The following is a 13,684-nucleotide window of genomic DNA, read 5'->3' on the forward strand; positions in this document are numbered from 1 at the left end:
TTAAAGGGAAGGTTCAGGGACTGTTTAAAAAAAAATAAAAATCTGCATCCACTTGCCTGGGGCTTCCTCCAGCCCGTGGCAGGCAGGTGGTGCCCTCGGCGCCGCTCCGCAGGCTGCCGGTAGCCGACCCGACCTGGCCAGGTCGGGCTCCTTCCGCGTTCCAAAATGTGCCTCACGGCGGCGCGCTGACATCATCGGACGTCCTCCGGGCTTTACTGCGCAGGCTCAGTAGTTCTGAGCCTGCGCAGTAAAGCCCGGAGGACGTCCGATGATGTCAGCGCGCCGCCGTGAGGCACATTTTGGAATGCGGAAGAAGCCCGACCTGGCCGCCGGCCTGGCCAGGTCGCGTCGGCCACCGGAGACCACCGGCAGCCTGCGGAGCGACGCCGAGGGCACCTCCTGCCTGCCACGGGCTGGAGGAAGCCCCAGGTAAGTGGATGCGGATTTTTATTTTTTTTAAAAAATCCCTGAACCTTCTCTTTAAGCTTCAGGATATCTGGCTGGCTTTCTAGTACTGAGTCATAGAAGCGACTTGGGCCACCTGCAGTTTCCTCTTTGGTAGAGGCAAGGTGCAATGACTAGTTTAGTAGTGTCAACACTGTTCATGCTGATATTTTTCATAATTTAGGGGGTGATTGCTCTGCCTTTTCAGACACTTAGCAGTAACTTTGGAGAGAATGGAGCTGCTGCTCTCTAGTTTAAGCAGGTCGTAACTTCCATTGACTGTTTGGCAGTGCATGCCATGTTTCTTTTGTGAGCTATAGAACCTTGGGAACTAGGGAACAGCAACATTGCCCTAGCTCTAAATTTATTGCTTAGCACTTTAGAGTATAAGATGCTGCACTCCCAGCTATTCAGAGTGGACTTTAACAGCAGGGATCAACCAAGCAAATGGCATAAAAAGGAAATCAGGAGTGCTCACCACACTCCCATGGCTGGTATATTCATGTTTTTGCTTACAGATTGAATATTTTAACTGCTTTCTTACTTTAACAAACATTAGTTTGCTGTTTAGCAACATAAAATGAAAATATTATTTTAGATAGAGCAAGAGAAGTTGGCATCCCTGAAAAAGCAAGATGATGACAAAGAAAGAAGGGACAAAGATGACAGAGACAAAAGAGATCGATCCAGAACTCCAAGAAGGTATTTGCTCTTTAATATTTGCATTTCAGGCTCTTGGAATAATACATTCCGCTAACCATTTTATGTATTTTCTAACTAGTGCACTTTGTGTCTAACCATCTGATAAGGACCATAACAAATGGAAATTCAGACGCATATATCATTTTAAACACCTAATTTATCAGCAGTTTATTTACTGGGCCATGTACCTTATTTTTAATTGCAATGCAAACTTCATTCAGAACACAGTGTGGGATATTAAGACAATAGTTATTATAGCTGCACAATATGTTTTACAAGCAAATAATCCACATTGTTTTATCTGGCTGTAACCCACACACTTTCTTGCAGCCTAAGCACCTCATTTGGGGTGGGGTGGGGTGGGGGGGGGCGCGCATTTGTTTAGTTACCAACTGGGGTCTTCTCTGTAGCTCTCTGTGTATGAGCAGGAATCCCTTTTGCTTGTTACTGCCTGAGAACCGCAGGTTTGAAGTGCTTATGGTGATGATGTGCATCCCCCATAGCAGTGCATGCTGGGAGATGTATTCCACTAATGTTTTAAAAGCTCCTCGTCTGGAGATGTAATCACCTTAATGACTACATCTTCCACCATGCACTAGTGGCTGAGGATGTCACTGCTCCGCATCACTGCAGGCGTTTCAAACTTGCGGTTCTGCAGCACCAACAGCAGCAAGATAGATGTCCTCATATAGACGGGGCTACAGAGCGGCTCCCTGAAAGAAAGTACTGCCCTACCACAAAAGCCCACATCATTCATGGACCTCCCTTAGAGAAAAGTTTATTTATTTTTACATATTTTCAAAATGAGGTGCTTTACATGGCTTGGTTTCAGTACTTATCCTAGTATATTGGTTAAACGCAGTGAGGGGAGTGTCTGTTATTGACACTATCTCAACTGCAGTCTGTGCTGGGACTGAAAGAAACATGACAAGTGCTCAGAAAAGTCAGAGATGCTTCAAACTGGAATTCACTTTTTGCGCCATAGTTTGTAAACGCTATAACTTTTACCCAAACAAAAAAAATCTGATAAGTGTCTATTGATCAGACATGTAGCACAATAAATTTAGACACAAATTTATATAGAAATTTAACTTTATTTGAAAAATGTCATTACAGAAAGTTTTAAAAAAAATCATTTGTTGACAATTCATGTCGTTTTTGATTTAATTAAACATAGCAGCAGCAATCAAATAGCACCAAAAGAAAGCTGTATTAGTGACAAGAAAGGGAGGTAAAATTCATTTAGATAGTAGGTTGTATGACCGAGCAATAAACCGTTAAAGCTGCAGTGGTCTGAATGGAAAAAAAAGTGTCTGGTCCTTAAGGGGTTTTAAGACTGCAGTCCTTAAGTGGTTAAAGTAATGGTCCAAGGTATTTGAAAAAAAAAGATCCACTTACCCAGGGCTTCTTCCAGCCCGTGGCAGCCGTCCTGTGCCCTCGCCGCAGCTCTGGAGGCTCCCGGTCTTCTCTGTTGCAGAACCCGACCTCGCCAGGTCGGGTTCTGGGTCGGCCTCTTCTGCGCTCCACAGCGCGAATCATGTGGTCCCTGTGACATCATCAGGACGGTACTGCGCAGGCGCAGTAGTTCTACGCCTGCGCAGTGCCGTCCTGATGATGTCGCAGGGACCGTGTGACCCGCACTGTGGAGCACAGAAGAGGCCGACCCGGAACCCGACCTGGCTAGGTCGGGTTCTGTAACGGATAAGACCGGGAGCCTCCAGAGCTGCGGCGAGGGCACAGGACGGCTGCCACGGGCTGGAGGAAGCCCTGGTTAATTGGATTTTTTTTTTCAAATACCTTGGATGTTTCCTTTAAGCCGTTTTGACTGCCATATATACAAGGTTTATTTTTTTCTTTAACCTCCTTGGCGGTAACCCCGTGTGTGACACGGGGTAAGCCGCCGGAGGGTGCCGCTCAGGCCCTGCTGGGCCGATTTACTTAATTTTTTTTTTGCTGGACGCAGCTAGCACTGTGCTAGCTGCGCCAGCACCCCGATCGCCGCCGCCGCGCGCCCGATCGCCGCTATCCGGTGCGGCGCGCGGCCCCCCCCAGACCCCGAGCGCTGCCTGGCCAATCAGTGCCAGGCAGCACCGAGGGGTGGATCGGGTCTCCCAATGACGTCCCGACGTCGGTGACGTCATCCCGCCCCGTCGCCATGGCGACGGGGGAAGCCCTCCAGGAAATCCCGTTCTTTGAACGGGATTTCCTGATCGGTGATCGCCGAAGGCGATCGAAGCGGGCGGGGGGATGCCGCTGAGCAGCGGCTATCATGTAGCGAGCCCTCGGCTCGCTACATGATAAAAAAAAAATAATTTTTAAAAAAAACTGTTGCGCTTCCCCCTGGCGGTATTTTTCATACCGCCAAGGGGGTTAAAAAAAAAAAAAAAGCTGTCAAGCCATACTATCTCAGAAAACACACACATCTATAAGTAGATAAATACCTGCTCTACTTACATAACATACGTATTGCACTGTCCACATTTTGATTTTAGTGATATTTTTTTTTCTATAGTAAAGATTCCCCATTTTAAGGGCTCGTTTCCACTATTGCGTTGCGAAATCGCTGCGGCAAAATTCGCATGCAGATGCGAATTTTGCATGCGTGTGCATGCGAATTTTCGTGCGAATTCGCATGCGAATTCGCACGGATGATGATGCATGCGAATTTAACCATGGCAATGCCGGTGTGCTTTTCCATTGATTTCATGCGAATTCGCATGCGAATTCGCATGAAAATTCGCATACCAAAACAGCATGCGAATTTCCTATTAAATACATTAGCGGCGATTCGCATGCGTTCCACTCTCAGGCGAATTCGTTGGCTCTTTTGTGCGTTTTTTCACCGCTGAAAAAAACGCACCTCAACAACGCTACAGTGGAAACAGGCCCATCCACTTGCATTACATGTGCGAATCTGCATGCGTTGGACGCATGCAGATTCGCGATAGTGGAAACGAGCCCTGACTGTCTGTCTTAAAGCCAATCATGATGTCATTTCCTCCCTTACTCTCCTCTGCCTGATTGTGTATGCAGTGCCCGCCCTCCTCCCAGTCTTCAGGCACTCCCACCCAGCTCTGCAATAGACAGTGCATTGTCTCAGCATGGGAAATATTGACAAATCGGAGAGGAACAGGGATGTGGGAGGGTAAAACAGGAGGGAAAGAAGCTTCAGCCAGTCGGGCTCCATTAGTTAAGTATGAGAGGAAAGAAGCAAAAAATGACAGCCCAATATGCCCTGCAACTTCCTTTGTGCGGCAATGTACCAAATAAGTCGGGTAAACTGGGGAATAATAATTTATCAACAAGAAAAGTAATAGTGATTTTTAACTTTTGGATTGCCTGGTTAGCATCCTTATTACCTTTTTTTACCAGATAAAAATAAAGAATTGATTTTTTTATTTTATGCCCGAAAGTTACACTTTAAATGGCACTATGTTGAAATCATCATTTTTAAATTTGAATAATGCAGTCTGTCATTTATTTTAAAGGCTCATACACACATCCAACATAATTCATGACTAACTGCAAGACAAGTTGTTTACACTACAAATATTGTTGGTTTTGGTTAGGAAATGGAGACTCGTGAGAATCCTCATACCTATTACATTTTCATTGGGCTACTGAGGATGTTACTACAGCTTCAATAAATTGTCCTGTTTGGGTTTTAATTGAGAAGTCTTAGTAGATATCTGTTCAAATATTTACATATGACTTTGTTGTGTTTTTTGTTGTTGTTTTTTTTAAGACGCAAATCCAGGTCATCCTCTCCCCGGCGAAGATCTCCAAGCAGGAGAGAAAGGAAGAGAAGCCACTCACATTCGCCCAGGCATTCGCCCAGGCATTCACCCAGGCATTCACCCAAGCATTCACCCAGACATTCACCTAGACATTCACCTAAACATTCACCCAGACACAAGACTAAAAGCCCAAGCCCTTCTCCTCCAGTTTTTGAGAAGATTGAGGTAGAAGTTCAAGAACCAGAGCCCTCTCTTCCAGTGAAGGAGCCATCTGTTCAAGAAGCAACGTCTTCAAGGTGATTGACAGAAACTATTCTGTAGTTAGCTAGTTTAGATTTTACAGAAGTGTGCGCTGGTGCTCCCACTGTTGCTGGCCTGCTCTGTAGTGATTTAGCAGAAGCTAGCAACTTTCAACTGAGAGCTACTGTTTGTGCAGGAACTGAATTGGCTCACATGTTTTTCTCCTTCTCTCTGTATAGCCAAGAGCCAAGCAGTGTGTCTTTACAGTGCGTTTTCCCTAAACTGCCATTTCTAATGAAACAATAGTTTCAGGCAAGATTTACATAAAGTATATAAATATCTATGATCGGGTGCCTGAGTAAAAAGTTCATCCATCTACCTAGACTCAAATGGTATACAATAGGGTATGTATAACCTGTTTGTCTACATAGATGAACTTATATGCATGAGTATAAGTGGAGTATATGCCAAGTGGTAACAGGTTCTGCAGAAAGAGAGGAGATGTGCATACTTTAGCCTGTTTAGCTGGTCTGTACCGCGGTCAGCCACGTTCTCTGGTGAGCGTGCATGATTATTCCTTGGAGTGATGGGACTGGGGAAAGTGTGTGCAGATCAAACATCGACATAACATCTTGCATAAAGCACTAGTGGTGCAGTGAAGGACTTGCACATAAAAAGAATAATGCATTACAGTATAATCCCTTTATATTAAACTCAAAGGAACCAAGAAAAGTAGTTTACTATATCAAGTGTACTATATCAGAATTGGTCATACATTGTATATTTATACAGATGCATTTGCTGTGACTTGAGGACTGAGTTTACTATATCCAGAGGTTTACTATAACGCGGTTTACTGTATTGCATTTATTCTGTTTCCTTTTGAGGGATATAAGAAGTGTTGAAGCCAAAGAGGATTCTGAATTGAAGAATATATAGGAAATAATGTGGTATATATGGCCAAAAGCATAGGTAAAGCTGGCGTAAAGAAGATGCCAAAAAGACTGGGCTCTGTGGTACTCCAATAGAGTTAGGATGAAGAGTAGGAGATTGTTTCAAAATGGGCAACGCAGAGCATCTGAATTTTAATGTGTAGTCAAAGCTTAACCTCCTGAGCGTTACACTGCTCAGGAGGTGATGCAACTTTGTGCCCTTCTGCTAGCACTAGGCTAGCTAATAAATGTGTACTGCACCCTCTGATCCCCGCCGCTCCCCCGTTTATACATTACCCCGCCTGGATCCAGTGATCGGCGCAGCCTCCATGGACAGCTCCGGTCTTCACTATGGGGAGGATCGCACATGACGTCACCGACGTCATGCGCAAACCCGATCCTCCCCATAGAGAGACCGGAGCTGTGCAGAGAGGCTGCGTGATTGCTGGATCCGGGGGGGGGGGGGGGGGGGGGGGTGTTTATGTATAAACGGGCGGATCGCAGGGGACCGGAGGGTGGAGGACACATTTACTAGCTAGCCTAGTGCTGTGTTCTCCCTAGAATTTTTTTCCAGCCGGGTGGCATGAAATAGTAGGCGGGTGCCATGAAAAAGTAGCCGGGTGGGTCGAGATGAAAATGCAGGGTAACTCTGCTTACAGCATAGGAGGAGGTGAGCTGATGACAGCCGGGTCGTCACCAAATCTAGCTAAAAGAGCCTGGGGAGAACACTGTGCTAGCAGAAGGTTTTGCAGGTATTACAGCACATTTATTCAGCGGGGGGCACTCAGGAGGACAGATAGCGGTATGCCCGACACAGTGTCGGACATACCTCTAAAGTGGTTAAAGGAAATATCCGAGCTGGGGAAAAAATAACCTCTACTTACCAGGGGCTTCCTCCAGCCCCTGGCAGCTGGCATGTCCCTTGCCACAGCTCCGGTGTCCTGGGATCTCCTCCGTTCGCGATGACGACCTCGCCAGGTCGGGATCTTCTGTACCTGCGCAGTACACTCCAGACCATGTGGACGTGATTGACAGCGGCTCTAGCGCAGGCACAGAAGATCCCAACCTGGTTGCCATCATGGACAGAGGAGACCCTGGGCCACCGGCTGGGTATAGAGCTGTGGTGAGGGACAAGTTGGTTGTCAAGGGCTGGAGGGAGCCCCGGGTAAGTAGATGTAATTTTTTTTTAACCCAACTCAGACATTTCCTTTGACAGGTCAAGCAGAATGAGAATAGTAGCCTTAATATTTAGTAAGTTATTAGTTACTTTAGTGAACAAATCATGCAGTCACTGTTTGCCCATTGTAAAATCTTACCAGCCTGGATGCACATTCTTAAATTTTATTAGTGGTGCCAGCATCTTTACTGCTGGCAAGGTGGGAGAGGATGGGATCTACCGAGCAGGTAGAAAAGTGTACAAAGGATAGTTTTTGATTGCACGGTTGAAACTAGTTTGGTGGAGATTGGGAGAAGAAGTTGAGAAGGAGATTGGGTTATACAGTGACATTACTTCTAACGTTGTGAATTTTGTGTTTGAAGTACCTTGTAAAATTGTCAGAGGCACAGGTTGTCCTAGAATATTGACAATACTGAAAAGCATTATGGGGTTATGAGAGTGTGATGTTATACAGTAAAATACCCTTATAGTAAACGTCAAAGGAACCTGGCCAAATAGTTTACTGTATCTGGATTGATCATACATTGTATGAAATCATACAGGTGCAAGGTCAGGACCTAGGGACTGGGTTTACATATCAGTTTCTCATAACAAGATTCTACTGATACTCTGCTATAAAGAGATTGCATTTTGCATATTTGGAAATCACTTGAGGGATTGGTGTTGTAATGAATTTATGCTTGTTCAAGGTTGGAGGAAGAGTGCATAACTGAATAAAGGGTGTAAAGAACTTGAATGACTGCAGGTCTTGAGTGCATAGTTTTCTGCTTGTGTGTGTGCTTTGACATTGAAGGACAAGCAGGAAGGGATGTAAGGGAAGTATTTAAGGAAAATCTGGTCAGATAGTGGGAAAGGACAGTTAGAGAATTTGGATAGGGAAGAGTGATGTGTAAAGAACAGGTCAGATGGGTGGCTGTAGCAGTAAGGACCAGCTGAGACACACCAAAGGTAAAATTGAGACAGGAGTTTGGTAATAGCCCCATTTGTGTTAAAGTGGACCTGAACTCAGAACTTCCTCTCTGCTCTAAAAGATGAGCAACAGCATAACAACCTTTTAACGTGGACCCGAGCTCTTGCAAATAACAAACTGAAAAGTGTTCATTCCACATAGAACTGCTGTAGAAATAAGCTGTACAAGCTGTGTTTATTTAGTTATAGTAGAGTTTAACAAGTGTGTAATCAGTAGGCATGACTCTCACCCCTAGACATCAGCTGTACAGGAAAGACAGATGCTTTATCCCTTCCTTTGCTCCCTGAAAGTTCATCCTGTACATTTTAAGGGCTTTTTTTAATCATTGTAACAAATACATATTTTCCCTGATTTTCATACTGCCCCTAATCTTTTAGAGCAGAAAGGAAGTTCTGAGCTCAGATCCACGTTAAAGAAAAGCATTTCTTTCTTACAGCTCATAGAAATTCTGCAATAAATCTGCAGTGTCTTCTTCCTGAACATAAAAGCTGTTCCCATATCTCAAACTGTACTGAGAACACAAATGTTTTAATCTGAGTAGTCAGTGCTGTGAACCCTGCTTTAATCTTGCTGTCACTTTCTTATGTAAACCTTTCAGCCCAGAGAAGTTTAGAGACAAAGATCAACTGTTCAGAGTCAGATGCAGGTAATATCATTTTTAGAATTTGCAGAAAGCAAGATGGTGGACCCTATTACTCATACGATGCATTCAGTAGTAGTTGCCAGCTAGGTTGATGTCAGTGTGCATTTGGCATCTTTATCTGAAAGGTTTATTGTCATGTCTGAAGTCAAAATTCATAAGCTGCTGTACATGTTTATACAGTATTTCACAAGTGACTACACCTCAAACATTTTTGTTTATAATTTATCATATCTTTGCATGGATCAACACTGAAGAAATTACATTTTGATATAATGTAGTCTGTGTATTGCTTGTATACAGTGTAAAGTTGCTGTCTCATCAAAATAACGCACAACATAGCTAGTCTTGTCTAAACTGCTGGCAACGAAAGTGAGTACACATTCTGCCCAATTAGACATTTTCCCTTGCCAGGTCATGATGCTCATTAGTGTTACGACATCTCACGTGTGTTAAATTTGGTGTTATCGCTCTCACACGCCTCATACTGGTCACTGGTAGTTTAACATGGCACCTCATGGCCGAAAACTGTAGGGATTTTTAAAGTAAAGAATTGTTGCTCTACATCAAGGGTTTTAAACTCGCGGCCCGCGGGCCATTTGCGGCCCTCAGTACAATATTTTGTGTCCCGCGCTGGCAAAAGCAAAAGAGACACAGAAGCGAACTATTTTACCTTACAGTTTGCTTCAGTGCTCCCAAGTAATCCGCCGCATCCCCGCCGCTAAACGAGGGCTGCAGAGCCCCCAAATCCCCCGGGCAAACATCCGCGGCTGCGCTGAGGGGCAGAGCTTCCAGATGTAGCTCTGCCCCTCCTGACGTCAATCGTCGCACGGATCGCCGCCTCTCCCCGCCTCTCTCTGTGTAGGAAGAATGAGAGGGGCAGGCAGAGGCGGTGATCCGCCACGATTGACGTCAGGAGGGGCAGAGCTGAAGCTGAAAGCTCTGCCCCTTCCAAGAAATGCCGGCGGATTACCCCCCGGGTGATTTGGGGGCTCTACAGCCCTCGTTTTGCGGCGGGGACAGGGCAGATTACTTGTAATGGAAGCACTGAAGCGAACTATAAGGTAGGACACTTCATGTTCAGAAGAAATAATTAAAACTGTTAATGACATTTGAGGACTTTTTTTTGTAAAATCCCTTATGCGGCCCAGCCTCATCCTGACTTTGCATCCTGCGGCCCCCAGGTAAATTGAGCTTGAGACCCCTGCTCTACATAATGGTGGCCTATGCTATAAGAACACCCTGAAACTGAGCTGCAGCACAGTGGCCAAGACCTTACAGCGGTTTAACAGGACAGGTTCAAAACAGTACAAGCCTCGCCATGGTCTACCAATGAAGATGAGTGCACATGCTCCGCTTCCTATCCAGAGGTTGTCTTTTTCAAATAGACATATGAGCAGGACTGTGGAGTCAAGGAGTCAGAGACATTGTTGGGTACCATGAGTCTAAATTGAGGGTTTTATGAATTGAGTCAGATGATTTTTGTAGCCACTCCATAGTCCTGCAAGGGCTACGGAGTATGAGCAAGTGTTGGGTACCTTGAGTCAGAGGTTTCATAAACTGAGAAGTTGCAGTCGGAAGATTTATGTACCGACTCCACAGCCCTGCATATGAGTACTGACAGCATTGATGCAGAGCTTGAAGGGGTGGGGGTGTTCAGCCTGTCAGTGCTCAGACTATATGGTGCACACTGCATCAAATTGGTCTGCATGGTTGTTGTCCCAGAAGGAAGCCTCTTTTAAAGTTAATGCATGAGAAAGCCTACAAGCAGTTTGCTAAAGACTAGCAGAAAAGGACATGGGTTACTGGAACCATGTCCTTTGGTCTAAAGAGACCAAGATAAACATATTTGGTGGTTTAGACGGTGTCAAGCGTGTGGTGGCAGTTAGATGAGAAGCACAAAGATGTGTCTTGCCTTCAGGCCAGCATGTTGGTGGCAGTTTCATGGTTTGGGGCTGTATGAGTGCTGCCTGCACTAGGTTTCTAATGTCCATTAGCTTTGTGATGGCATGGAGGAGTGAAAGAGGATTCCAGTGGCAACCTGCTAAGCTCTAGTGAACTCCATGCCTAAGAGAGTTAAGGCCATGCTGAAAAATAATGGTGTGCACACAAAATGTTGACTCTTTGGGAACAATTTTGACATTCTTCACTTAGGAGTGTCACTTAGGAGTGTTATTTTGATGAGATATCAAATTTACAATGTTATACAAGCTGTGCACTGACTACTATACATTGTATCAGTGTTGTCCCATGAAAAGATGTAATAAAATATTTACAAAAATTTGAGTTTTACCGACTTTTATAATGTGTTTATAAAACATTTTTTTCCTGTTTTTAATCACGCTGGTTGTAAATCTGTTGACCACAATATCTCATCACGTGATTGCCACATAAAGTGCAATGTTTTTCATTGCAGATTGTAAAGATTCACTTTGTGATTTTTATAAAATTCCAGTATAGTAGCTGTGTGAGACATTTACATGTTTTTATTTTTTTCTCCCCTTCAGTGACATAGTGACCGTTGTCAAACCAGAACCTGTAGAAGAATTAAAGGAAACCTCGCCAGAACCAAATTCTCGTAAACTAAAAGAGAAAGAAAGACATCGCCACAGGACTCGTTCACACAGCAAATCAAAGTCTCATTCGCCTTCCCATTCTAGAGCACGGAGGCGTCATCGATCGAGGTCTAGGTACTTATGGCATTACAATTGTGTTTTTATTCATCAACTTCAAGGACTGGCACCACACAGTGTATTTATAGCTCAATGCTCTTTTATTGTGTCATGAAAAAAGTGACAGGCAACAGTTGCCTGTCACTTTATTTTCATGACACAATAAAAAAAGCATTGAGCTATAAATACACTGTGTGGTGCCGTTCCTTGAAGTTGAGGCATGTTTGTGACCCCTTGGTACTGGTGAGAGGACCTGGGCACGCCACTAAATACTTTTTGGATTTTTTGGGCGCTCCTGGATCCATGTTTTTGAATTGTGTTTTTATTATAATTCATACCATCTTTTTTTTTAAAACTATAACTGAAAATGTGGCAGATATTGTGGTAAACAAATGTTTTTATATAACCGTTTCCTCTGGGGCACAGCCCATGACATGCAGTGGAAATGGGTATGGTAAGCAGACAGAAGGCATTGTAGGACAGGTGGGGGGTGGGGGGGGGGGGGGGGAGTGAGCAGTAGTTGTGGAGGTTGGGACTCAGGATTGTAGAAAGGGATAGAAGACATAGAAAGTGGGTTGATAGAGAAAGTGTGAAGGGAATGTAAAAACATTGGGGGTGGAAAGTGCAATAGTGTGGACAAGTTTAAAGGGATCTGAGCAGTATTAAAAAAAAATTAAAAAAAAAAATTGGACAAACAACTGTTCATGCGGTGGGGAATAACACAAGCATTTCCTTACCTATGGGGGCTATATCTAGTGGGGCTGCTCTATAGCCCATATAAAAGCCTCCATCTTCTCTCTCCCCTGCTGCACAGCCGCATGTTCCAGCTGGTTGTTAGTATGTCACCAGGCATGCAATGCATGCCGAGAGATACCATTCTCATTTATGTGAAGCAATGAGCAAGGGGTTGGGTATAGTAAGGTGATGGTATAGGTGAAGAATGCATAGGCTGTTGTATGAGTCAGCACCATATATTAGGATGAGTGAGGGTTAGGAGAGGTGGCATGATTTGAAAGGAAGAGGAAGGTTAAATGTTGTAGAAGTGAGGTAGGAGAGTTGACCTGGCAATGGAAGGGTAGTTAGGGGTCAGGAAAGGTAAAAGGAGGCGTGGGGGTTTTGAAGGATAAGCAAGAGGTGAATAGGTGGTACAGAAGTGACATGGGAGGTGGAAGAATAGAAGATGTGTGGGTGGCGATAACAAGTAGATGCTGTGGTAGGTGATAACAAGTAGTTGTTGATAGTGTAAAGATGATTGGTGAGTAGGTGAAGGTCATAAGGGGTAACTTTGGGTGAAAGGTGGGCCGGAGCCAGTGACATGGAAGGATATGATTGTTGTATTTATAAAATGCCAGCATATTACAATAGGCGAGGGAGAGGTTGGGGTTTAGCACGGCAACATGTGGGCTATGTTTGATGGCGTTGAATGAGAAAGTAGTGAAATGGTAGGTGAGTGTAATGGGAGTTGACATTACATTAGGTGGTAGCCAAGATGATGACATTTGTAATGAGGAAAATGTGATTTAAAAAAAAATGTAAAGTCTTAATTCTAAAAGGTCTTTCCAAATGCGGTTTATGTATTTTTAGGTCTTACAGTCCAAGGAGACGACCCAGTCCCCGCCATAGACCTTCTCCAAGGAGGAGGAGCCCCCCTCGTCGTATGCCTCCACCGCCTAGGCACAAGAGAAGCAGAAGTCCTGTTAGAAGGTATGCTACCAGTGGAGACCTCAATAGAAATGTCATAATAATGTGAAACTCCTTTGCCCATATGCAATTAACTTTTCCTCTTAAAGCGGAATATAACCCTGCATTTCAACTTTGCTCTAAAACATTATTTACAGTATATTATATGCAACCAGCATTTTTTTTTTAATAGACCAGCATTGGAAGGGTTACACAGGGCTTTAAAGTTCCTGGAGATTTCTGCAGAAGCTGAAATAGATACATTTTGTTTACATAAATGTATCTAAGTGTTGAATGTTACACACTTTGGCTGTCCTCCAGATCAGTCAGAGAGAGTGAGTCACATTCAACACTTAGTTACATTTTGTTTACATAAATGTATCTATCTGAGCTTCGGATGCGTCTGCAGAAATCTCCAGGAACTTTAAAGCCCTGTGTAACCCTTCCAATGCTGGTCTAGTAAAAAAAAAATGCTGGTTGCATATAATAT

At 44.2% G+C, this 13,684-nt stretch overlaps 1 protein-coding gene across 12 annotated transcripts in view; it reads left to right on the forward strand.

Moving 5' to 3' along the window:
* The window catches only part of SRRM1 (serine and arginine repetitive matrix 1), an 87,936-nt gene that overhangs the window by 31,111 nt on the left and 43,141 nt on the right, over window positions 1-13,684 (forward strand). For 7 of the 12 annotated variants that reach the window (XM_068268962.1, XM_068268960.1, XM_068268967.1 and 4 more), the window contains 5 exons: window positions 1,043-1,146; window positions 4,892-5,179; window positions 8,801-8,848; window positions 11,350-11,532; window positions 13,099-13,218. In XM_068268962.1, the coding sequence (XP_068125063.1) occupies window positions 1,043-1,146; window positions 4,892-5,179; window positions 8,801-8,848; window positions 11,350-11,532; window positions 13,099-13,218 (743 nt within the window). The remainder of the gene's footprint in view (window positions 1-1,042; window positions 1,147-4,891; window positions 5,180-8,800; window positions 8,849-11,349; window positions 11,533-13,098; window positions 13,219-13,684) is intronic. The other 5 variants (XM_068268970.1, XM_068268972.1, XM_068268971.1 and 2 more) reach the window with 1 other exon arrangement.

This window comes from Hyperolius riggenbachi, chromosome 2 (genome assembly GCF_040937935.1).
Source record: "Hyperolius riggenbachi isolate aHypRig1 chromosome 2, aHypRig1.pri, whole genome shotgun sequence".
NCBI classification, from domain to species: Eukaryota; Metazoa; Chordata; class Amphibia; order Anura; family Hyperoliidae; genus Hyperolius; species Hyperolius riggenbachi.